The sequence below is a fragment of the Tachypleus tridentatus genome, chromosome 5 (genome assembly GCF_004210375.1).
Source record: "Tachypleus tridentatus isolate NWPU-2018 chromosome 5, ASM421037v1, whole genome shotgun sequence".
NCBI classification, from domain to species: domain Eukaryota; kingdom Metazoa; phylum Arthropoda; class Merostomata; order Xiphosura; family Limulidae; genus Tachypleus; species Tachypleus tridentatus.
This window is the reverse complement of record NC_134829.1, coordinates 7,625,958-7,653,510: the sequence shown is the minus strand read 5'-3', so window position 1 is coordinate 7,653,510 and position 27,553 is coordinate 7,625,958. Positions and strand designations below refer to the sequence as shown.

The following is a 27,553-nucleotide window of genomic DNA, read 5'->3' as shown; positions in this document are numbered from 1 at the left end:
TGTGATTCAATATTCAACAGGAATATTGGACATGTGGAACCATTGAAGAAGTATTTTCACTGTGAAAGTCTAGATTCAAAAGGATCTAAACGTGCATCTCAGTCAGGCAGCAAGACTTTAACAGTCAGGATATCCTCTCAGCCACAGCGGGGACACAGTCAAGACACCCTCTCTCCACGGGGACACAGTCAAGACACCCTCCCAGCCACACAGGGACATAGTCAAGACATCCTCTCAGCCACACAGGGACACAAGACAACAGTCTCCAAAAGCAGACAAAGAACATTTGATGTATCCCAACCATCCAGAGACATTCTTATGAAAGCAAAGGCTGCAGCTGGAAAACTACTACAATAAGTGTCATGAACATGATATAAACTAGTTCTTTATACAAAGACTTTTTTTCTTGTTGTTTGTGCATGTGCAATGTTGTTTTACCAGTATGTTTGTTACTCTGAACTAAATAAAGTCATAATTTCAAAAGTATTTTTTAAAATTTATTTATTTATTAAATACACAAAACACAGTCATAAATGAGCAATCTATAGCAGTAATAAATAATAATAGTTATAATAATAATAATAATAATATATGAACAGCTTAGAGACATTGGTCAGGCCTAGTAGCTGCAAATGATATAAGGGCTCTGTCTACAATCATTACTTTCAGTCATTTGAAATAGTTGGCATCTCTGAAAATGTATAAATACATAGTTACTCTGAACAGTAGGTTGTATAATTTTGTTTTATGACTGTATGAAATGTATAAATGCATATTTACTCTGCACAGTAGATTGTATAATTTTGATTTCATGAACAGGATTGCTAATTAAATGGTGTAGCATGAGGATTTTAGTTTCTAAATTCACCCAACAAAGTGATATGTCAAGCTATTAATTGTAAGTTCATAAATGATATACTTACCTCACTACACATGCTAGCTATTATTTGACACATTTGCATTTAATACTGCCGCGTGCCACTGGTCTTGAGCTCTCTACCACCTAAGACACATTATAATGTGAACTGCACTAGCATGTTGTAATCATAAAGTGATAATAGCCCTCCACCAATAAGAGGATGGAACAGATTCCATAAGCACTTTACTGAAAATTATTCATTCTTATTCTGTGTCCTGTCTTTAATGTGGTGGTTTCTTTGAGTTTTAATGAAATCAGTTTTAGAAGATTTGTGCTGCCTTTTCACAGTGTTAACTTTCTTTGGTTTATTTTAACTTTTGTTAGAAGTTACATTGCTGCTAACTAAAAAAAATAAATTTTATGTGGCCATTGATAGAATAAAGTGAAGCTGGCTGTTATTCTCTTTTTTTCATTGTAGTGCGTTGCTAACACTATCTGTGTTTTAGTCTTTTTTGCTGCTGGAGGCTCTCGACTGTGGACTCTGTAGTTCATCTTCCAGTGGGTTCTTTGTTTAGTGTTTTTCCTCATCATCTTATTTCTCAACTATGGATTCTATAGTTCATTTTCCAGTGGGTTCTTTGTTTAGTGTTTTTCCTCATCATCTTGTTTCTCGACTGTGGACACTGTAGTTCATCTTCCAGTGGGTTCTTTGTTTCATGTTTTTCCTCATCATCTTGTTTCTCGACTGTGGACTCTGTAGTTCATCTTCCAGTGGGTTCTTTGTTTCGTGATTTTTCCTCATCATCTTGTTTCTCACTGTGGACACTGTAGTTCATCTTCCAGTGGGTTCTTTGTTTAGTGTTTTCCTCATCATCTTGTTTCTCGACTGTAGACACTGTAGTTCATCTTCCAGTGGGTTCTTTGTTTCGTTTTTTCTCATCATCTCTTGTTTCTCGACTGTAGACACTGTAGTTCATCTTCCAGTGGGTTCTTTGTTTCGTGTTTTTCCTCATCATCTTGTTTCTGACTGTGGACTCTGTAGTTCATCTTCCAGTGGGTTCTTTGTTTCGTGTTTTTCCTCATCATCTTGTTTCTCGACTGTGGACTCTGTAGTTCATCTTCCAGTGGGTTCTTTGTTTTAGTGTTTTTCTCATCATTTTGTTTCTCGACTGTGGACTCTGTAGTTCATCTTCCAGTGGGTTCTTTGTTTCGTGTTTTCCTCATCATCTTGTTTGACTCGACTGTGGACTCTGTAGTTCATCTTCCAGTGGGTTCTTTGTTTTGGTTTTTCCTCATCATCTTGTTTCTTGACTGTGGACTCTGTAGTTCATTTTGTAGTTCATTGGCTTTTTCAGGACACAGCTCATTTGCTGCTTCCATCATACACTTTATGCACTATTTTGTAACTTGTACAGAGTGACAGATTCATTTTCAACAAACTTTCTCGTGAAGAGATTCTTTTGAGATTCAAAACACATTTTATAGATTCAAATTTCAGAACGGAACTTTCCTGAAAATTTCAAATATGTTGATAGATGTTTTGTTTCATAGTGGCCGCTGGATTGTATTCTTTCAAAACAGCAACACTTTTGGTGCATATCACACAAATAGCTTTCTGGTTTCCACAAAAGTACTTTTCTCCCCATTCTTCATTGAAAGCATGACACTCAGGGTCCACTTTTCTTCTTTAAAAGTAGCCATAACGATGGGTGAAAAAAACAGGATCTGAAAATGAAAAACACAGAATGCTGTGAGAAAAAAGTATTGTGCTGGTCCAAAAGAGCGCAAAAAAAAAAATATTGAAAGCGATGTGTTTGCCATGACACCTAAGAACAAGTTCACGAGGAGCACATAACCCAACTACTAAGAGTAATGAGCTTGCTGAAGCTGTAACCATAGGCAGCTGAATTTACAAGACAAGTCGATAGAATGAGGGTTAAGTCTGTACTTGTTTTCAAAATCTTAATGCCTTCATGAATCGTGCCTCAATATGAATAAACAGGCAGCAAAGATAAAGAAGAATTTTCCTATTGGTTAAAATGCTGGCGTGACAGCCTTGTCTTTTTATCATAACGTCTTGTGTTTGCCAGCTTAAAGTGACCATCGGTGTGATTTATTTTGTTATGACAGTCAGACATTTGATGAAATGCCACTTTTATTTCAAGTGGCTAGCTGCTGGCTGGGCTGGACAAAATGACCTCGAGGGCCGTCTTGACTCGTGGGCCATAGTTTGTGACCCTGGCTTAGCCTTTATTGACACATCATTTTCTGTTTGCAGACCTATAAACCCCTTGCATGGACTATCATGGACAAATGCAACTCAGAGAAGTGTCTGCTAGCTTCTGTGACTTTTGCATGCCAGCTTTTTTAAATTGGATTCCATAGTAACCCATAATACTTTCTCTATTAAAAACATACCTTGGCAATAGTTAGGTTTGAACAGGCCTAGGCATGTTTACAATATCTCCCTAGTGCATATCCATACAGCACCCACTGAATCATTAAATGTAGCATAGAAGACCCTTACCACTGCCAATTTCTATCTGGGAAATTTTGATGAGGGAGTCTGGTGGGCTTCACAGTGCAGTGGAAAGTAGGATAGGGTGTGTCCATGTTAATGTAGTGCAGCTTTACCCCTATTATATCCTTTGTCACTTTCACCTTGATTTGGCTAGTAAAATGGATCAAAGTGTTCTCCTTGCATGATAGGAAAGAACTCAAGTGTGTAAGTTGTACAACAGAACACATACCAAGCTGTAAAGTTTAGTCATTGTCATGTCACATTACATCCCATATCCAACAAACCTGTTGTGTTACAAGTGGTCAGTTGGTCCCATATCCAACCAACCTGTTGTGTGCAAGTAGCAGTTGGTTCCATACCCAACCAACCTGTTGTGTGCAAGTGGTAAATTGGTCATGTTTTATCCCTACTCATCTCTGCAACACATTGGCTTATTTTCTTTCTCACTCATGCAAGAAAATATCCTATATGAGATGGATACTGTCTATCCGCGTGTGTTTCTCCTCTAACAAGCTCCCAATAAAGAGTGTCACACCTATTAGAGTTTCCACGGAGGACTCATCTAGGTTTTACAATTTCTCTGGATATTGTTTCAGAGTTTAACAGCCAAATGAAATGTATTTCTGATACCTTTACTACTAGTATTCTGCTCTCATCTAAGAATGCAAGTGTTTATGGTAATTACTGTGTATGGAGGATGTGTCACCCTTATGATGAATACCTTGTGTACTGGTGTATCTTATGTTGTACAGTTACAACAGAAAGTGTTAATTACCCTGCATCTTGAATGGTTTTTTTTGCTCATAACTTAAAAAAGTATCATGATTAGGCTAATAGAAGTATGATATATTATAAATATTATACTAACACACATCTACATAAATTTTTATTTAAATTAAACAACAAATAAACTGTTTATGAACAAATAATCAAAAACAGGAGGAGCAGAAAGTGTTTGTACAGTTCAGAATGTGTGAAAAACTGATATTCCCATAAAAATTTTGTTTAGTTTGGCAAATAAACTACATTATACCACTCAGAACTAGACACTGGGTTCATAATTATTGGAATTTAGCCAGCAAAAAATATACATCCAGCAATTTAGCACCATCCCTGTCATTATCTGCTTGGTCATCATGGCAAACAGAAAACAACTGTCCAGTGATTTAAAAAACCCTATTATTGTAAAATACAAGTCTCTTTCTGGTATTGCTACACAACTTAATGTGCCAAAATCTACTGTTCAAAGCATAATTGCCAAGTTTAAACTTACAGGATCTAGGGCTAACCTCCCTTGTTTCGATGCCCCACCAAAATTCTAGAAAGAACCAAGAGGAAGGTTCTCAGAGAAGTTAGTAGGAACTCTCGTTTAACACGTAATTACATACAGAAACTGGTAAGGGAAACTGGGGTTGAAGTAAGCACCTCTGAACATGTTCACGTTTCTTCTGGGTTCAAAGCATGCCATCCTCCTAGAACTCCATATTAAAAGCCTGTTCATTTAGAAGCACAATTGAGGGTATGCAAAGAAGCATGTAGATAAACCCTTTACCTATTGGAAGACTATTTTTTGGTCAGACGAGCCTAAAATCGAGCTTTTCGCCACAATGATGTTTGCTATATTTACCATAAGAAGGGGAACGAAATCTTCCAAAGAACACTGTTCCTACAGTTAAACACGGAGGTGTCTCAATCATTGCTATGGGGTTCCTTCAGATCTTCTGGTGTAGGCAGCCTTTGCCGCATCAACAGAATCATGAAAAAATGAAGAGTAATGTTGATATATTAGGCACTTGTATAAAGAATGTTGCTCGGAACTAGTGGCTTGGGCATCGTTGTATTTTCCAGCACAACAATGACCCTAAGCACACATCGAAATATATGCAATCCTGGTTGCAGAGTAACCATATAAGAATTCTGGAGTGGCCATTGCAGTCACCCGATCTCAACCAATTGAAAACATTTTGCATGAGTTGAAGACCAGGGTTCATCAGCATCATCCAAAATACTTGCAAGAGTTGGAGGCCTTTTGTAAAGAAGAATGGAAGAAAATACCAGTCAAGTACTGTCAAGCGATCATGGAGGACTATGAGGAGAGATTGTGCCAAGTAATTCACCTGAAAGGCTACACAACTGACCATTAAAGAAGACGCACAAACACTTTCTGCTTCTCCTATGTTTGGTTATTTGTTTATAAACAGTTAATTTATTTGCTGTTCAATTTACATAAAAGTTTATGTAGATGTTAGTATAATATTTATTATATAAATACTTTCATTATCCTAATCGTGATACTTTTAAGTTGTGAGGAAAAACTACTCATGGACGCAGGGTACGAACACTTTCTGTCGTGAACTGTATGTAAAGAATGTTAACTCCATATTTTATCAGCTACTTACTGTTAGAGCATTTAGAGAATCACTAGTCAGGACAAATCACATAGACTCGTGTGTAGCTCATACTTTAAATCAGGTTTTATTTATTCATAGATCTTACATTTTGGAAGAATAAATAGAAAACAGGTTACTGTTTGTATAACTTATATTTTATGTACCACCCAGAATGTGAGAGTCTTCAATTGTTGTTGAAATACCAGCCTTGTGTAAAGTGTACATATCTTAATGCTTATTCCCAAATAACAAATGGCTGAGCCACTATAACTATGGTTACACCTTCGATTTATAATAATTTGTACATACAATGAGGGTGTTGAATTTTTGAACCAATGCCTTTAACACTACAGTTTGACTGACCTGGTGACCACTACATAACCATGAAACTATACACACTCAACTCCAAATCTACTCGGTTTGTCTTTACAATATTTTGAAAGGTAAAGTGTGTTGGATGTAATAATTTAAATTTCTTAACATTTTTTGATTATTTTTTTTCATTCGGTGAGAGCTTTTACTGAATCATTCTTAGTAAAGTGCACAAAGACTAAAAGTGCACAACCTTTAGAACCTTCTAAATATATACCAGTATTAAGTTACTCAGTGAAGGATGATTTCTGTGTAAAGACTAAAAGTGCACAATCTTTTGAACCTTCTAAATATATACCAGTATTAAGTTACTCAGTGAAGGATGATTTCTGTGTAAAGACTAAAGTGCACAACCTTTTGAACCTTCTAAATATATACCAGTATTAAGTTACTCAGTGAAGGATGATTTCTGTGTAAAGACTAAAGTGCACAACCTTTAGAACCTTCTAAATATATGCCAATATTAAGTTACTCAGTGAAGGATGATTTCTGTGTAAAGACTAAAAGTGCACAACCTTTAGAACCTTCTAAATATATACCAGTATTAAGTTACTCAGTGAAGGATGATTTCTGTGTAAAGTCTAAAGTGCACAACCTTTAGAACCTCCCTAAATGTATATGAGCATTTGTTTACCCAGTAAAGATGACTTCTGTATAAAGACTAAAAGTGCACAACAGTTAGAACCTGCTAAATATATACCAGTATTTGTTTATTTGGTAAAGGATGATTTCTGTGGAAAGACCTAAAGTGCATGACCTTTAAAACCTCTAAATATATACCAGTATTAAGTTACTCAGTGAAGGATGATTTCTGTATAAAAGACTAAAAGTGCACAACAGTTAGAACCTCCTAAATATATACAAGCATTTGTTTACCCAGTAAAGATGACTTCTGTATAAAGACTAAAAGTGCACAACAGTTAGAACCTGCTAAATATATACCAGCATTTGTTTACTTAGTAAAGGATAATTTCTGTGGAAAGACAAAGTGCACGACCTATGGAACCTTCTAAATATATATCAGCATTTGTTTTCTCAGTTGAGGATGATTTCTGTGTAAAGACTAAAACTGCACTAGAACTGTTAGAACCTGCTAAATATATACCAGCATTTGTTTTCTGTAAATAAATTTTTTTCTGTACCCTAACTTTAACTGTATTAAAATCATCTATATGAAAAATAAAAACGTTTTGTTTATTCTAGAATGAATGGAGATTGTAAGAAACAGTTATAATTTATTTATGCTAAATAACCTTACACTTTTCACAGTTTAACATTACTTTCATTTGATTTTATTGTATCACCAGCAGTAAATCACCCAGCAAGAGTTTAGGGCAAGTTAGGGCTAACAAAGGCTTGATTAATATAATTCTTTGCCATCTGCTTGATTTGTCTTCAGCTTTTTTTTTTTTTAGGTTGCATTATTAAACCTAATAAGTGTGTATTTTATGTCTCAGCTACTTTTGTCAAAACATGCAACAATAATTTAGAAATATTCATAAAATGCAAGAAATTAACAGTTGACTTTATTCTGGTTCCTAATTTAGTAAGACTTTTTCTCACTATGTTTGTTATCCAGTAGTTCTTTTTTTTTCAAATATGCATTTTGTTTCTAAAAGTACATCACACACCAGAATAGAATGTCCTAAAGCTACTGTAATTTATCTGGCAAACCTAAATGGGTTAAGAATAATTTTATTACTGCTCAGACTAACATATTTAGTCTAAACATGGCAAGATGTCACTAAAATTGTGTTATGAATTTTGAATTTGTTCTTTGTTGATTATAAGCATATTCAACAGCAATATCAGAAGCAATAATAGACATTTATTAAAAAGACAGAAGAAGAGTCGATAACACTAGATATATCTCAGACAAGCGAGTTTTAAAACTCTCTTTTGGCTTGTCAGTATCTACAGTATATGTTTATATTGTTTTATATACAAGTGAATATAAAACATTTATTATTGGTGTTTCTGCATTGAGGGTGAAGATTTAGGATTTATTAAAATACTTCCTTTTGAAATTAAAGTCTTAAAGTAGATAAAGTTATGCATCACATTCTGATGTCAAGTTTATTATCATACATTGGTGATGTAGTATTGTTATTTTATTTACAACGTAATTTTAATGTATGGCCCTCCACTGTCTATATTTAAACTTAAACAAACTATAGGTTGAAACATAATTTTGTGTTGAAGTTAGGGATAACTTTACAACATCAAACTTTAAAGAAATACTCCTTCAGTTCAGTTTCACATTTTTATGTTTACTGTAAAACAATCTCTTCAGTGGTGTTTCTTTGTTTCCATGTTAATAAAAGCTTGTCAATATTTATTCAGTTTTTCTTGAACTATACAGAAATGAAAACACAAACCAGAAAATATATATAATACAGTTACTTACTTCTTACCTATCAACAGCTCTTTTATCCAAGAAAAAACTAGCTCAGTATGTTTCCTAACTGTGAATTTAACATTTAGGAATGCCTTTTGATATAGTTATTTCAAATTTGGGTGTGTTAGTTTGTAGTTTTAATATTTTTAAGAAAGTCAATTAGGTATTTGGATTTTTTTTTATGGAATCATTTAAAATTTGAATTTATTGTTTGAGTATTTTGTTCATCTTTGTTTCAATATATATCATTTTAAATCTTTATATATTTGCTTAGCAAAATGGCAAACCTGCAGGACCTATCCACGTGAGAGGTCCGAGCACCAACCAGGTTGCTGCAGCAAGTGCATATACACCAAATATAAATACAACACCACAGACTGTGAATGGCAGCTATCCGTCAATTACGGAAAGCTCCTACCAAAATACTGGATCTCGGGGTAGGAAACTTTCAATGTTTATTTCACATGTTTGTTGTTATTGTTTATAATGTGTAATTTATTTACTTCATGTATTTGTAGAAGTACATCATTAAGGAGTTTCTGATTATGTTAATGTCAGATGTGTATGTAGGTTAAACTACAATTATGAGAGATATGTTTTAAGTAAATGAATTTTGAACATTGTTACTTTTATTTTTAATGTAATTACTCTTAGCTTCTATAGATAATAACTACAAGTTATTTTAACTAACACAGGTTTAAAGAGTAAACTGTGCTTATGTATTTGATAATTTATGTAGCAGCTGGTGTTGTCCTTATTAATAACAGTTATAGTTATTTATTAGACCAAATGACTTAACACAGTTTGTTATTCTGTTTATAGCAGCTGCTGATTATTTTATTAATAATGTATTTATAGGTGACTTACTAATCATTATTCAAGTAGTAAGTTGTTAACTGTATTCTATATTTTACTTGTTGTCCATAATTCAGTTATTGTTTTGCTTTTAGAATGCTAGAAGGTTGAAAACTTCAGTAAATAGTGTTCTGTTATGAAGATAGTTTATAACATTTTAAACAAATGTGTGGTAATTAGTATTTCTATTTGTAAGTTCATCTTAATTCACTGTGACTTCCAGGTTGAGAACTTCCTTGATGTTTCCTCACTGTACAGATTACCATCATGTAAGTGGCATGCCGTACTTAGTTGTTGCACGTTTGCACTCACTCCTCCTGTGGCATGTGTTTACAGTCATTGCTTTTTTTGCACCATTGCAGTAAGAACACTGGTAGACTGCCATCATAGTGTGAAATTTGTGTTTTTCGTTTTCAGTAATTGTCTATAAAGATAATTTGCATATGAAACATGTCAAGAGACACTTTTAATGCTTACCCTGTAACCTTCTATACAAGCAAACTTAAATCATGAGTAGAGTTTGAGAAAAGAAAAACAGTTTTAAGCTTTAAATATCAGTTTGTTATTAATAAAAATAAATACTGAACATGAATCTTTCTGTATCGATGATGTTAACCTGAAGTACAGAAGGATAAACAAGACCATAAATGGTCCTGTTTCTGAGTACAGGTCTATTAAAGGATAACAATACCATAAATGGTCCTGTTTCTGAGTACAGGTCTATTAAAGGATAACAATACCATAAATAGTCCTGTTTCTGAGTACAGGTCTATTAAAGGATAACAATACCGTAAATAGTCTTGTTTCTGAGTACAGGTCTATTAAAGGATAACAATACTGTAAATAGTTCTGTTTCTGAGTACAGGTCTGTTAAAGGATAACAATACCGTAAATAGTCCTGTTTCTGAGTACAGGTCTGTTAAAGGATAACAATACCGTAAATAGTCCTGTTTCTGAATACAGGTCTATTAAAGGATAACAATACCGAAATAGTCCTGTTTCTGAACAGGTCTATTAAAGGATAATAACACTGTCCTGTTTCTGAGTACAGGTCTATTAAAGGATAACAATACCGTAAATAGTCCTGTTTCTGAGTACAGGTCTATTAAAGGATAACAATACCGTAAATAGTCCTGTTTCTGAGTACAGGTCTATTAAAGGATAACAATACCGTAAATAGTCCTGTTTCTGAGTAGTACAGGTCTATTAAAGGATAACAATACCCTATATACCCCTGTTTCTGAGTACATATTTTTTAGAGGATAACAGTACTGTATATACCTGTGTTTCTGAGTGCAGATCTGTTAAAGGATAACAATACCCTATACCTGTTTGTGAGTCCAGATCTATTAAAGGATAACAAGACTCTATATATTCCTGTTTGTGAGTACAGGTCTGTTAAAGGATAAGACACCAAGTCCTGTTTTTAAGTAAAGATAAAAGGACAACAAGACCCTATATATTCCTGTTTGTGAGTACAGGATAAAGGATAACAAGACCCTATATACCCTTATTTGTGGGTACAGATTTATTAAAAGGATAACAGACATCCAGAAAAGAATTGCAGTAAGTAGAGATGATTTTGAAAGTGAAGAGTACATGAGAATTCTTCAAATATCTTTCACATTCCACTCGATCGTATCTCATAACAGCTGCTTCTTGTCATCAAGAATTCCACTTGATTATTCATCTACAGGCTTTTGTTTGAAAACAACACCTTTGTCCTGTTTACTGGCTGTCACATGTCACTGCAGCTTTTCACTCATTACTAGAAAATTTCAGCTGGACTGGATCTATGATGCTAAAACTCCCCTCTTAAATGTTATTTATACATGACACAAGGTTCTGACTGTTATGTGAGTACAGAAGCACTGAGACTTAGGTCCAGTAAGAATGGTTATGGTCACAGCTGTTTGGGTGAGGAAAAGAGGTTTTACTTTAGAACATGCCAACTTCAGTTGTTGCTGGGACAATGTCAGAAGTAATGGTGACATGTACCATTACAATATACAACAAGCTATAAATGATTACGAAACCCTTCCTTTTTATAAGATTCTTTATAACACTATAAATGACTCTTGAATCACTAACCTGTATAGCATTGCAAATTACTCCTGAATCACTAACCTGTGTAATACTATAAATGACTCCTGAATCACTAACCTGTATGATACTATAAATGACTCCTGAATCACTAACCTGTATAATACTATAAATTACTCCTGAATCACTAACCTGTATAATACTATAAATGACTCCTGAATCACTAACCTGTATAATACTATAAATGACTCCTGAATCACTAACCTGTATAATACTATAAATGACTCCTGAATCACTAACCTGTATAATACTATAAATGACTCCTGAATCACTAACCTGTATAATACTATAAATGACTCCTGAATCACTAACCTGTATAATACTATAAATGACTCCTGAATCACTAACCTGTATAATACTATAAATGACTCCTGAATTACTAACCTGTATAATACTATAAATGACTCCTGAATCACTAACCTGTATAGCATTGCAAATGACTCTTGAATCACTACCCTGTATGACATTATAAATGACTCTTGAGTCACTAACCTATATAGCATTATAAATTACTCTTGAGTCACTAACCTATATAGCATTATAAATGGCTTTTGAATCACAAACCTGTATAGCATTATAAATGACTTCTGAATCACTAATCTGTAAAGCATTATATATGGTTTTTGAATCACTTACCTGTAAAACATTATAAATAACTCCTTAATCACTAACCTGTATAACATTGCAAATGACTCTTGAATCACTATACTGTATGACATTATAAATGACTCTTGGGTCACTAACCTGTATAGCATTATAAATGACTCTTGAGTCACTAACCGATATAGCATTATAAATGACTCTTGAATCACTAACCTATATAGCATTATAAATGGCTTTTGAATCACAAACCTGTATAGCATTATAAATGACTTCTGAATCACTAATCTGTAAAGCATTATATATGAATCACTTACCTGTAAAACATTATAAATAACTCCTTAATCACTAACCTGTATAACATTGCAAATGACTCTTGAATCACTATACTGTATGACATTATAAATGACTCCTGGGTCACTAACCTGTATAGCATTATAAATGACTCTTGAGTCACTAACCGATATAGCATTATAAATGACTTTTGAATCACAAACATGTATAGCATTATAAATGACTCCTGAATCACAAACATGTATAGCATTATAAATGACTCCTGAATCACTAACCTGTATAACATTGCATATGACTCCTGAATCACTATACTGTATGACATTATAAATTACTCTTGAGTCACTAACCTGTATAGCATTATAAATGACTCTTGAGTCACTAACCTATATAGCATTATAAATGGCTTTTGAATCACAAACCTGTATAGCATTATAAATGACTTTTGAATCACTAATCTGTAAAGCATTATATATGGTTTTTGAATCACTTACCTGTAAAACATTGTAAATAACTCCTTAATCACTAACCTGTATAACATTGCAAATGACTCTTGAATCACTATACTGTATGACATTATAAATGACTCTTGGGTCACTAACCTGTATAGCATTATAAATGACTCTTGAGTCACTAACCGATATAGCATTATAAATGACTTTTGAATCACAAACATGTATAGCATTATAAATGACTTTTGAATCACAAACATGTATAGCATTATAAATGACTCCTGAATCACAAACATGTATAGCATTATAAATGACTTCTGAATCACTAATCTGTAAAGCATTATATATGGTTTTTGAATCACTTACCTGTAAAACATTATAAATAACTCCTTAATCACTAACCTGTATAACATTGCAAATGACTCTTGAATCACTATACTGTATGACATTATAAATGACTCTTGGGTCACTAACCTGTATAGCATTATAAATGACTCTTGAGTCACTAACCGATATAGCATTATAAATGACTTTTGAATCACAAACATGTATAGCATTATAAATGACTTTTGAATCACAAACATGTATAGCATTATAAATGACTCCTGAATCACAAACATGTATAGCATTATAAATGACTCCTGAATCACAAACATGTATAGCATTATAAATGACTCCTGAATCACAAACATGTATAGCATTATAAATGACTCCTGAATCACTAACCTGTATAACATTATAAATGACTTTTGAATCACTAACCTGTAAAGCATTATAAATGGCTCTTAAATCACTGACCTGTATAACATTATAAATATATAATTTTCTTGAAAAGTGGGTTTTCTCATCATCACGGATTATTATAAATAACTCTTGAATCACTAACTTGGCACCTCGGCATGGATTTTTCTACATGGTGAGAGGACCTCCCAAGGAAGGTCCTGTTCATTGAGTTTACCTCCTCTTGGATCTAAACGTCCACCCACATGTTTGTCGTGGGTGGTGACCTGTGAATGGGAGAAGAGGATCTTGGTGGTTGAAGGGTCCAACCCTAAAACACCACTATGGCCTTGAATTCCTGTGGATGGGCAGACCTGGGGTGGCCTTCCTAGTATCGCTCGGTTGGTCTACTTTGGCTAGGGTGAACCAAGTATCAGGGTTTGATGTCTTCAACAGGTGTTGTGAACTCTGTATCTGATGCTGGTGTTTGGGTATAGTACTCACAAAACCCTGGCGTGTCCTCATTTGGCATTCTAGTGAGTCCCCCCCATAGAGCTCCATGGTGGGTGGTGTCAGAGGACACCAAAATTTTTTTTTTTATTAAGGATCCTCCAAATACACTTTGAACAAAAGTGAAACAAAATAGTGAAAACCAGTTCATAGGTAAATGACCACATCTCCAAGATTCTGAGCAGCAGTCTTCAATATCTGTACCACCTGTTGTACCTCGTTTTCTTATACTATATTCTCTTTCATACATACCTTTAGGACAGATGCCTCCCTTTTTTCAAACCCTCTCAGATGTTTCCAGTATCAGTGGTTCATGTCGTGGTTCCTTGAAGTATGCTCATTGTGGTGGCAAGGCCCAAGGTATCTATGAATGTGAAGTGGACCCTTATTACATCAGTTGCAATGGTTCTCACCCATCCTACTTTCGTTCTTGCCCTAAATGATTGGAAGAAAAACAGGTGCAGCATTTGAAAATGATTCAAAACATTACTTATCCTGAGGCTTGATAGTTGCTGTCCACCACTTCATCTTGGATGTATGCTGCTGTACTTTATTCCACTACTACAGAGGGAATACAGACAGATCTCTCTGTGCCTCCAAATGAATCACTCTTAAACCAAATTAAAAGTGTTTTGACCTCCATGGTTAAAAAAGTTGATGAATCAATGTCAACACCCATCTCTGTCCCTAACATACATTCCAACAAATCCCAAGATCCACTTCCTTTGGTTCCAGGTACAGGCATTTCCTTGATACATCTTTTTCTCCCACACCAAGATACAAAACAATTATTCATTCACATACTCAGTCACGGGAATCGTCTTCCAACAGGAAAGACCTGCCCAATAGACCCAGTGCAGGACCAGGACCCATAGAGGTCGATAGATTTCCCTCGAATAAGGACAGTAAGGAAAAAAGATGTGATCGTAAACAGTAGGGTTCTCCACCCAATTCGCCTACACATAAATAAAAATGGCCACCTTGATACAATGGAACTGTCGAGATTTACGTTCTAATTTGGATGACATCAAAACACTGGTTGCTTCCTACCATCTTGTATGTCTTTCCTTACAGGAAACATTTCTGAAACCTGCCAATACTGTCACCTTTTGGCAGTTTTCTCTGTACAGAAATGACAGGCTGTGTGATGGATGAGTGCATGGACTTTAATGAACATCATACCCTCTGGGGAGTGCTGATATTGATAGGAAGGGTTGCTCTGTGGTGCCTATGCTCTCTGATCACAACCTTACTCTTTTTAATACTGGTTCTTCTACTTATTTTCATGCACCAAGTCAGTCCTTTACTGCTATTGATCTCTCAGTTTGCACCCCTTCACTATTCTCCCATTTTTCATGGAGGATTGACAATAATCCACAAGGCAGTGATCATTTTCCTATAAATTTGAAAGAGACTGGCCATGGTCAATGCTACCCGATTTACATGCCCCAGTTGGAAGCTGGATCAAGCAAACTGGTCCTTTTTCACTGCTCTCGCAGAACTTGATCCTGCCATCGCCTGTAAACCATCAATAGATGACTATGTGGCAGCTGTAACTGACTGCATTATACAGGCAGCTGCTCAAAGTATTCCTAAAACCTCGGTATGTGGTGGTATCCAGCACTTCTGCTTCATCCTCCACCTTCTTAGCCATCAAGAGTCGGGCAGAGCAATCACCTCTTTGATTTCGAACTGATTGTCTCTATGACTATAATCGTCCCTTTACACTGGTGGAACTGAGACTGGCCCTTCATTGGTTTGTCAGTACATCGGCTGGACCTGATGATGTATACTATGAAATGCTGTGCCATCTATCTCCTTGTTCTCTTGCTATTCTACTGATTGTTTTAACCAGATCATGCAGGAGAACATTTTTCCTGATGACTAGCACCAGGCTATTGTCCTACCTTTCTATAAGCCGGGAAGGATCCCAAGATTCCTTCAAACTACTGTCCAATTGCTTTGATGAGCTATCTCTGTAAAACCTTAGAGAGGATGGTTAATGCTTGTCTTGTTTGATTTAAGGAATCTCGCCCACCCAGTGTGGATTCTAACAATAGTGCTCCACCATGGACCTCTTGATTGACTTGAAACATCAGTCATAGGAGCCTTTCTCAAACAACATCTTGTATCAATATTCTTTGACATCGAAGGCTTATGATACAACATGGAGGTATGGCATTTTACAGACCTCCATATATTTGGGTTAAGTGGCCATTTGCTCATTTTATTAAAAAATTTTAGTGGACTGGTTGTTCTAAATTCATGTGGTTTCAACACTTTCCCATTCTTTTCTACAGTAACTTGGAGTCCCTCAGGGCTGTGTTTTGAGTGTCACACTTTTCACTTTTAAGATTAATGCCATCACCTAACAACTCCCTCTTACTGTTGCAAACGGGCTCTATGTCAACAACTTTCACATCTCATTTATTGAGTAACTACAGCAAACAGTTTCAACTTCTATCTCTGAAACTGTTTGCATGCACTTTTCCACCAAAGGCGGTATTTACCCTGATCCTGAACTCCATATCAGTGAAGTTGTGCTACCTGTGGTCCCTGACACAAAGTTCTTGGGGTTCATCTTTGAGTGTAAGCTGACCTTTATACCACACATCAAGCAAGCAACTATGGGTCAAATGTACAAAACACTCAACATCCTCCGTGTCCTCTCTTCCACCACTTGGGGAGCAGATCGATGTTCTGTGATAAAGACATATCATGTTTTTTGTTCGATTGAAACTAGACTATGGATCACTGGTCTACGGTTCTGCCAGGACCTCGGTCTTAAAGATGCTGGACCCCATTCATCATCAGGGACTTCAGCTCTGCATCGGGGCTTTCCACACTTCCTCAATTTAGAGCTTATACTTAGAGTCTCATGAAGCTTCTTTGCACCTCACTGTTTGCAACTGTCTTTAGTGTATGTTTCAAAACTTGCTTCCTTACCAAAGCACCCCACCTGGGGTTGTGTTTTCCTTCCTAGGTGGGCCATTCTTTTCCTTTTAGCCTTCGTATCAAGGTGCAGTTGGATGAATTGGGTCTGTTCTTCGATAACATTGCTGTATCCACTGGTCAGCACATCCCACCATGTTTTATTACAGTCCCCAAACGTGACCTTTTAAGTCATCTGAGAAAAGCAGATACTCCTGATGGGAAGTACTGTTTGTTATTTGCTGAACATCTTTTGAACCATCTTTCTATTCCTATTTATACAGATGATTCAAATTCAGGTGACTGTATGGGCTCTACCGTGTTTTGTTGTGTTTTGGTGGTTGCGTGCAGAATCCCCTCTACAGCTTTTGTTTTCACTGCTGAACTATATGCTATTTCTGTTGCTCTGGATATTTTTTTTATTAAACTTTGTTTTGTTTCACCTCAATTGTATTATATTTACTTTAATTTTAACTTTTTACCAGATGTTTTGTATAGATAGCCTAGCTTCTTTGGGCCATAAAACACCAAATCAACCAACCAACCAAGTTCTCTACTGACCCTGAAATCGCATCACATTACTTTTCACCATGTTCTCACCAATATTCAAAACCGACTGGCCAATTTCTCTTTAACTTCTACTTTTATCCTGGTTCTTTGGATACCAGGTTCATGGGAATGGGCTTGCTCATCCAGCAGCTAATTCTTTTGCTCTGGCACTATCACTGCTGTGCCTGTTCCATACATTCAGGGCTCAACTCCATGCTAGTTGGCAGTCGACTTGGGTGAGCAACGTGAAAACAAACTTTCCAAGTAAAACCCTCTATTAGACTTTGGCCGCCTTGCTTCCATAAGGATCTGAAGGAGGAAATTGTTCTAACTAGACCACTCATTGGTCACAGTTTTTTTAACTCATCGATTTATTTTATCTGAGACTGATGCACCAATGTGTTGTCTGTGTAACATTCAGGCCACAATAAGCCACATTTTACTTTCTTGTCATCTTTAAGACTCAAGGACAGCACCATTTTAATCATGTTTTGTCCCAAGGTTTGTCCATAACGTTAGACAATGTTAGTGGTGATGGTGACCATCTCCATCTTGAAAATGTTTTTAGTTTTTTAAGGGCCATTAATCTTTTTAATGCTAGTTTTTTTTAATTTAGGCATTAGACTTTTTTTGATGTGATTTCATTTTAAGAATCAAAGCCCATCTAGTTTGATTTGAAATTAGAAAATGGCCATAATGTCAAATAATTTGGAACCAGGACTGGAAATTCAACTTTATGTGACTGACAGTGGTTTTTGAACTTACCTGTTAGTTATCTTGGCACGTTATGATAATTACAATTATGCTACAGAAATTTCTGTGCAACTTGTATTACTGTAATTTTTCTCTTACTGTTGTAGACTAGATGTAAAAATTGTATTTAATGTTATTTATGTTTTTAATTCAAAAATTAAAATTTTTCTTGTTTTGCCTTAATTTTCTTTTATGAATTTTAATAATTTTAATTTAAACTTTTTACTGGATGTTTGGCACAGATAGCCTAGTTGCTTTGTGCCATAAAACACCAAACCAACCAACCACTAACATGTAACTCCTGGATCACTAATCTGTATAACACAATAAATTACTCCTGAACCACTAACATATATAGCATTATAAATGACTCCTGAATCCCACCCTGTATAACACTGTAAATTACTCCTAAATTACTCATCTGAATAACATTATAAATGACTTCTGAATTACTAATCTGTATAAAATTATAAATGACTCCTGAATCACTAACCTGTATTACACAATAAGTGACTCCTGAATCACTAACCTGAAAAACACTATAAATGACTTGAACACTAATCTGTATAACACTATAAATGGCTCTTGAATCACTAATCTGTATAACACTATAAATGACTCCTGAATCACTAATCTATATAACACTATAAATGACTCCTGAATCACTCCACTGTTTTATGTGTAATTTAAATAAGATTCATCTTTCCATCACTTTCATAGTCAACTCCAAGAACAATCACATAGCATTTTAAACAGTAGGCATGAGAAAATCATACTGGCTGTATATCTGTGCTTCATGTGACTGGTTTTCTTGAAATTTAATAACTGAGTGAATATAGAGATAGTGTAAATGATATAGATTTGATTGGTTTGATGATTATAGAGATAGTATGAACAATTTAGATGTGACAGGTTTGGTGACCGTGCAGTTTGTATGAATAATTTAGATGTGACAGGTTTGATGACTGGATAGTTTCTGTGAATGAATTTGATTTTACTGGTTTGTTGTCTGTTGAGGTAATTTGAATAATTTGTGTGTGACTGGTTTCATGACTATAGAGATAGTATAAATTATTTAGATTTGATTGATTTATAGGGTAAATGTTTTAAATTGAACAGGTTTTGTAACTGTAGATTGGGAGTGAGTGTTTTAGATCTTACTGGTTTTGTATCTGTAGATATAGGGTGAATGTTTTAAATTTAACTGGTTTTGTAACTGTAGATTAGGAGTGAGTGTTTTAGATTTGACTGGTTTTTGAACTTTAGATGAGTAAATGTTTTAGATCTTACTGGTTTTGTATCTGTAGATATAGGGTGAATGTTTTAAAATTTAACAGGTTTTGTAACTGTAGATTAGGAGTGAGTGTTTTAGATTTGACTGGTTTATGAACTTTAGATGAGTAAATGTTTTAGATCTTACTGGTTTTGTATCTGTAGATATAGGGTGAATGTTTTAAAATTTAACAGGTTTTGTAACTGTAGATTAGGAGTGAGTGTTTTAGATTTGACTGGTTTTTGAACTTTAGATGAGTAAATGTTTTAGATCTTACTGGTTTTGTATCTGTAGATATAGGGTGAATGTTTTAAAATTTAACTGGTTGTGTAACTCTAGATAAAGGGTGACTATTTTAGACTTGACTAATTTGTTGACCATGTATTGCCTAGATGTGCTTTACATTATTTGTCTAGTCCTACTAGAACCCAGTTACTAAAAGTGGAATGCAGTGTTTTGTGATATTTGTGTTGTTAGTCTGTAGCAAAGTGTTTATGTAAAGTTTAATAAACATTAAATTCTCATATGCTGAACAGTCGATTAATTTACTAACATGTGTTGCTGTTTGTTTTTTTGCATGCAGACCTAGAATGTTGCCATAAGCTTCTTATGTCTTTATCTGTGTTTTATCATTTTCTATTTAGTAGTATCACTATGGTGTTATTTCAGTTTTGTTAAAAGTTATGAGTAAATTTCTAGTGCTTACATTGAATACATTTGTAATTATTTCTCAGGTTATGGTTTTTATTTTATTATTTGCATTAATAATATTTAAAACTCAGCACTGTCTGATGTTTACATATCATTACTGGTTATTTGTAAACTTTCTTTCTAGTCATATGGGTTTTGCTAAAAAGTATTTACTTCTACAATAATTATTTCATTCCAAAGTTTATGTACTAGACTTAATACATTTAAAGTAAATGCTCTTATTCACCAAACAGTTTGAAATGATAACTCATTAGAAAAATGATAAAACTTTCTTTGTTGGATGGTCTATAATGATTGTGCTTGGTTCTCTCATCAGCTATTCAACTAGTGTTGAATGTTGCTGGCACAGGTTTAATACTGTTCTGTATTGGATAAACCTGCTGTTAGTTATGGTTATTAATCTTCCAGGCTATTTTAATATAGAAGTGAAAAATTCAAGAAAAGTTTTATCAAGTTGTTATAAACAGCATTGTCAGTCACAAGCTTCTATAAGGAATTATGCTTTTTTCAATTCGTTTTAAATTATTTACCAGTTGAAAAGTGTGATATTCTATGTTTTTCTGGTACTCCTAAAGACATACTAGAACTATAGTAGTCAGGTGGTTTTACAGTATTAACTATTTGAGCTCTTTGTTTTTCACATTTTTAATTCTATGTATATTTGTTATTTTTAACTTGTTCCTGTCTTCATTAGGTCCAGACCAAACACTCCTTCCAGTAGCCATTGTCCCTCCTCTATCATCCAGTCCTGAAGAACTGCAGTCAAGAACTTGTGTGTCATCAACAGCAAGTAGTCAAAGTTTAGACAGAGGGTCTGGTGAGGTCGGCAGTCAAATCTGCCTTGTTAAACAAAGTTCTGTTTAACATAGTTTTCTGTTAATCTTAGAAGTTTGATGAAGACAAAGGAAAATATTTAAAAACTGTTAGTCATTTGTAAAGGTGAAAATTTTCTGTTATAGTTTTATTGTAATGTATAGTGTGTGAAACTGGTTTGTAGATTTATATTTATTGTCATCTTGGTAACTGGAATTTCTTGTGATTGCAAGACGTTTTTGTGCTAAATTACAAAGGAAAGCTGTAGTCAGAACCATCTAAACTTTTCTAGTTTTCTAGTTGAACCAGTTTATGTTAGAAATACCTTTAAAGAATTAGTATTTGTTATTTCAGAACCAGTTGCCATTGTTATTAAGCATGGTTGGATCTTTCCTGCTGTGTTTAGTCACATTTAGATATGCTTCTCAGATGTATTAACCTCAGAGTCATGTTCAAGTAGGTTTTGTTACAGCTTAGAATGTAGTTTATCTCAGTTTCCTTCTCATAACACACACACCTTCACTCATCTTTTTACATACCACTGGTGACTTTATTACACTGATGAACAGTTACTCTTTATTACTTTGTTAACTCTAACTTAATGTTTCAAGTACACGATCACATTTTTAGTCAAACTTACCAAGTAGTCACAACTTATTTATAACCAACTGACCTTAGTCACATTGTCAACCAGAACCTCACTTGTAACCATGATTTTTCTGCAAGCTACTAAGCTTAAATTGTTAACTGTGATTTCTCTGTGAACTACTGAACTTACATTGTTAACCATGATTTTTCTGTAAGCTACTAAACATACATTGTTAACCATTATTTCTCTGTAAACTGCTGAACTTACATTGTTAACCATGACTTCTCTGTAAACTGCTGAACTTACATTGTTAACCATGACTTCTCTGTAAACTGCTGAACTTACATTGTTAACCATGATTTATCTGTAAACTATTGAACTTACTGTGTTAACCATGACTTTTCTGTAAGCTACTGAACTATAGTCACATTTTAACCATGACTTTTCTGTAAGCTATTGAACTACAGTCACATTGTTAGCTAGTTCCAGTTTGTTGTTCAACATTAAACTCATGTTGCTAAAATACAATATTTTTCAGTATATATCACTTCTCAATTCAACTAATTATTTATATTTTTAAACATGGTTAACTCCAGTCTGAGACCTACACTTCTAATGTTACAGAAAGCAACAGAATGTTGCCAGTATTGTATTGGATTATTACTGGTATAATGTTTTCAGCCAACTGCATATATCTTAACATAGAGTACCACATCATCAGGTATTGTTTCCAAAGAAGTTGAAAATGGATAACATATCAGCTCAGAATCTTCAGAAGGGTGTAGTAAAACTTTTTTTTAAATAGATGTTTTTACCATGGTTTGAATTTCCAGTAGGACTTGAAGCCATATTAATTGACTCCAGATGACGACGTTTTAGTTGGAAAAACTAGACTACATGTTTGTTTATCACAGTTTGTACAAGTTTTTTTTAGTGGACTGATGTGCATTCCATTTTTCAAGAGTTATCATTAACGACTTAATAAAGCTGTGAGTGAATACATGCCCATATAATATCTATAGACGTGTGTAAACTGTTCAACATCTTTTGGGTTATTTAATTCACACAGTACTGGTTCTTTGTTTAAAAAATATATTTGTATTTCTTTGTTAATTGTTTCTAGAAATGTGAATAGTATGAAATATTGACACAGTCTTAACAATCTGGGAATTTGTTATTGTAGCAGCAGAAAATTTTCAAGTTTAAAGTTACTTAGCAAACACTGAGAAGATTGTGTTTTATGACAATTAAGTGTGTTTTAACAAGGTATCTGCAAAGCATATGTAACAAGCTATCACATTTTATGTTTTATCAAACCTTTGTTGTTTCTTTAGTTTAAAGTAGGTTTGTATATTTTGTAAATATCACCAAAAACAATATATCATAAAACATTGTACAAAATATCGTATTAAAGTAATGGAACATTGATATATATGTAGAAACATTTTAGAATTGTTTTCCTTTTCTTTGTATCGCACTGAAGAAAAGAAGCAAAAATGAATTAGGTAAGGGTATATATAAAAACTGATAGTGGACGTGTGTCTTCATTCAGAAAAGGTCTTTGTGTTGACAGACCTGTAAAGGAAGATATGATGGGGTGTCTCTCATCTCTTTGACTGTGTGGATCAGCAATGTTCTTGTAATTCACCAAAACTGCACATGAAATGTCTTTACTACATCATCAAGAAATAGTGATTAAACATATTAAATTAGCTAAAAGCTATAGATTTTCTTCTAAACAAAAGGTAAGTCTGTTTGTTTTGGTTGGAAACAGCTTATACTTAAAACACATAAAATAGGTTGAGAATTAACATTGTAACATGAACAAGAATTAAGGAACAAAAGCACATTATTACACAGAAATTACATTATACTAGAAAGTAATTCTAGTAGAATTACATATGAAAGAGCAATAAGTTGCAGGAAGAATTATGAAATATTTATCAGTTTCAGACATAATTACACCAGAATATAGGTATATGTTATAGGAAGAATTACACTATAAAATAGGTATCAGTTTCAGAAAAAAATTACACAATAAAATATGTTTAACTTTCAGGAAAAGTTACACTAGAAAATAGATATCATTTACAAGATGAATTACACTATAAAATAGATATCAGTTACAAGATAAATTACACTAGCAAATAGATATCAGTTACAAGATGAATTACACTATAAAATAGATATCAGTTACAAGATGAATTACACTATAAAATAGATATCAGTTACAAGATAAATTACACTAGAAAATAGATATCAGTTACAAGATAAATTACACTAGAAAATAGATATCAGTTACAAGATGAATTACACTAGAAAATAGATATCAGTTACAAGATGAATTACACTAGAATGTTGTAATCATAAGCACTAGATGATTGGGTGAAAATGAAGGTAGTTTCAATGTATCATACTATTTTATGTGTAGCAGTTTAAAGATGAATCATCATTAATCAAAAACAGAGATGAAAACATTGATTAGAAGCTGTAATACAAGTAATGGAGAATATTTCTCAGCTCATTCATTCTGTTAAAAAAACACATAGGTTCATGAATCACAGTAGATTCATATAAACATTCAAGTTTATAGTTTTATCACAAAGAAGATAGAACATAGCTTAGAGTGGAAATATCTCGACATTCAAGCTTTGATTCAGAGTTGTGTTACAAAGAAGAGAGAACATAGAGTGGAGATATCTAGACATTCAAGCTTTGATTCTGAGTTGTATTACAAAGAATAGGAAATACAGCTCACCTTCAAATGTAGCTATGTGAATTATATAGATAAAATATTAAAGTATAATCATGGGACCATAAAAAATGGAAAGTTCGTCCAATGTAGTACCACAAAAAATTAAGTCTGAAATTAGTAATTAGAAGCAGAAACTGGTTAATAGACAAAGTGCTGTTGAAAAGGAACTTTTCAGTTCATAGACAAAGTTCTGTTAGAAATGAACTTGTCAGTTCATAGGCTAAGTTCTGTTGAAAAGGAACTAACCAGTCATAGACAAAGTTCTGTTAAAAAGGAACTTGTCAGATCGTGGTCAATGTCCTGTTGAAAAGGAATTTGTCAGTTCATAAACAAAGTCCTGTTGAAAAGGAAGTTGTCAATTCATAGGAAAAGTTCTACTGAAAAGGAACTTGTCAGTTCGTGGACAATATTTTGTTGAAAAGGAAGTTGTCAGTTCATAAACAAAGTTCTGATGAAAAGGAAGTTGTCAATTCATAGGAAAAGTTCTACTGAAAAGGAATTTGTCAGTTTGTGGACAATATTTTGTTGAAAAGGAACTTGTCAGTTCATTGACAAAGTTCTGTTGAAAAGGAACTTGTCAGTTCATAGACAAAGTCCTGTTGAAAAGGAACTTGTCAGCTCAGAGAGAAAGTTCTGTTAAAAATGAACTTGTCATTTCACATTCAAATTATCAAACAATGAAAAATCAATTGAGTTTAGTAAAATGTTATTAGATTTTCAAGGTAGTTTGAAGTTGTCATCAACATCAAATAGAAACAGAATTATTGGACTGTAAGAATTTGTTTTATTCAGGTGCAATACTATACAAGAAATAGTTTTAACTGAAGTTAGGTTGAGTGAAAAAGTTACTACGTTAGGGACAACATGTAATTTTGACAGGCAAATACTTGTGTCACAAACTGTGATATATTTCTATATTACATAGTACTGTGAAGTTAAACAATTTTTACTACATATAAGTGTCAGTGTTCTTAAAATCACAATATGATTTTGTTAATTAGAAAAGAAAGCATGTTTTATTACTTTGTTATATCTTTATAATGTTTGCAGAAACACTGATAGGCCTATTATTGTGAGGGTGGGTTAGGAAAGTAATAATGTTGTTTCAAATTATTATTGTACATATATATCCAGATGTGGAGAAATAAAACAGGTTTTTAATCTCAGGAATATCATTGTTTTTAATTTATCTTTAACTTGTGTACAACAAACATTAAATCTCACAACATTTTAACAGTTTTGGTTTAATTTATCATTTTTATCTCATGTAACTTTAACTAGAAACAGATTGAGTTTCAGGAAGAGTTACACCAGAACATAGGTATCAGTTTCAGGATGAATTACACTAGAAATGTAGGTGTCAGTTTCAGGATGAATTACACCAGAACATAGGTATCAGTTTCAGGAAGAATTACACTAGAAATGTAGGTATCAGTTTCAGGAAGAATTACACTAGAAATGTAGGTATCAGTTTCAGGATGAATTACACTAGAAATGTAGGTATCAGTCTCAGGATGAATTACACTGGAAATGTAGGTATCAGTCTCAGGATGAATTACACTAGAAATGTAGGTATCAGTTTCAGGATGAATTACACCAGAACATAGGTATCAGTTTCAGGACAAATTACACTAGAAATGTAGGTAACAGTTTCAGGATGAATTACACTAGAAATGTAGGTATCAGTTTCAGGATGAATTACACTAGAAATGTAGGTATCAGTTTCAGGAAGAATTACACTAGAAATGTAGGTATCAGTTTCAGGATGAATTGCACTAGAAATGTAGGTATCAATTTCAAGATGAATTACACTAGAAATGTAGGTATCAGTCTCAGGATGAATTACACTAGAAATGTAGGTATCAGTTTCAAGATGAATTACACTAGAAAACAGGTTTAGTTTAAGGACAAATTACACTAGAATGTTGTAATCATAAGTACTAGATAGTTGGGTGAAAATAAGGTAATTTCAATGTACCTTACTGTTTTATATGTAGCAGTTTAAAGATGAATCATAACTGGTTAAAATCAGAGATGAAAGCATTGATTCAAAGCTGTAGTACAAGTAACAGACAACCTTTCGTAGCTCATATGTAATGTTAAAAAACGCATATGCTCACAAACTCATAGTAGATTAATCTAGACATTCAAGCTTTGATTCGGAGTTGAACCACAAAGAAGAAAGAACATAGCTTAAAGTTCAGATATCTAGACATTCAATCTTTGATTCAGAGTTTTCTCACAAAGAATAGAGAGCACAGCTTAAAATGAAGATATCTGGACATTCAAGGTTTGATTCAGAGTTGTATTACAAAGAAGAGAGAACATAGATTGAAGTGAGGATATCTAGACATTGAAGTGCTTTGATTCAGAGTTGTATTACAAAGAATAGAAAGCATAGCTTAGAATGAAGATATCTGGACATTTAAGGTTTGATTCAGAGTTGTATTACAAAGAAGAGAGAACATAGATTGAAGTGGGGATATCTAGACATTGTAGCTTTGATTCAGAGTTGTATTACAAAGAAGAGAGAACATGGATTGAAATGGGGATATCTAGACATTCAAGCTTTGATTCAGAGTTGTATCACAAAGAATAGGAAATATAGCTCACTTTCAAATGTAGCTATGTGAATTATATAGATGAAATATTAGAGTATAATCATGGGACCATAAAAAATGGAAAATTATCCAATGTACCACCAAAGTAAAATTAAGTCTAATGAAATTAGTAATTAGAAGCAGAAAACAGTTCATAGACAAAGTGTTGTTAATAAGGAACTTGTCAATTCATAGAGAAATCTTATTGAAAATGAACTTGTCAGTTCATAGACAAAGTTCTGTTAGAAATGAATGTCTTAGTTCATAGACTAAATCCTGTTGGAAAGGAACTTATTGGTCATAGAGAAATTTCAGTTAAAAAGAAACTTGTCAGTTTGTATATTGAGTTCTATTAAAAAGGAATTTGTCAGATCATGGTCAATGTCCTGTTGAAAAGGAAGTTGTCAGTTCATAGACAAAGTTCTGTTAGAAATGAACGTCTTAGTTCATAGACTAAATCCTGTTGAAAAGGAACTTATTGGTCAGAGAAATTTCAGTTAAAAAGAAA

General features: G+C 33.8%; 2 protein-coding genes across 2 annotated transcripts in view; one reads left to right on the top strand and one right to left on the bottom strand.

Moving 5' to 3' along the window:
* Positions 1–3,472, bottom strand: part of LOC143251265 (suppressor of lurcher protein 1-like) — a 64,247-nt gene extending 60,775 nt beyond the window's left edge. The window contains exon 1 of the mRNA XM_076502705.1: positions 3,387–3,472. Coding sequence (XP_076358820.1) covers positions 3,387–3,472 — 86 coding nt within the window. The remainder of the gene's footprint in view (positions 1–3,386) is intronic.
* Positions 3,473–8,819: 5,347 nt separating this feature from the next.
* On the top strand, positions 8,820–25,611 carry LOC143250442 (uncharacterized; the record flags this gene model as incomplete). Its single annotated transcript, XM_076500982.1, is given in 2 exon segments — positions 8,820–8,977; positions 20,983–25,611. Coding segments are annotated over 2 exon segments (328 nt in total), but the record flags the coding sequence as incomplete, so codon positions are not given.
* Between the last annotated feature and the right edge of the window lie 1,942 nt (positions 25,612–27,553).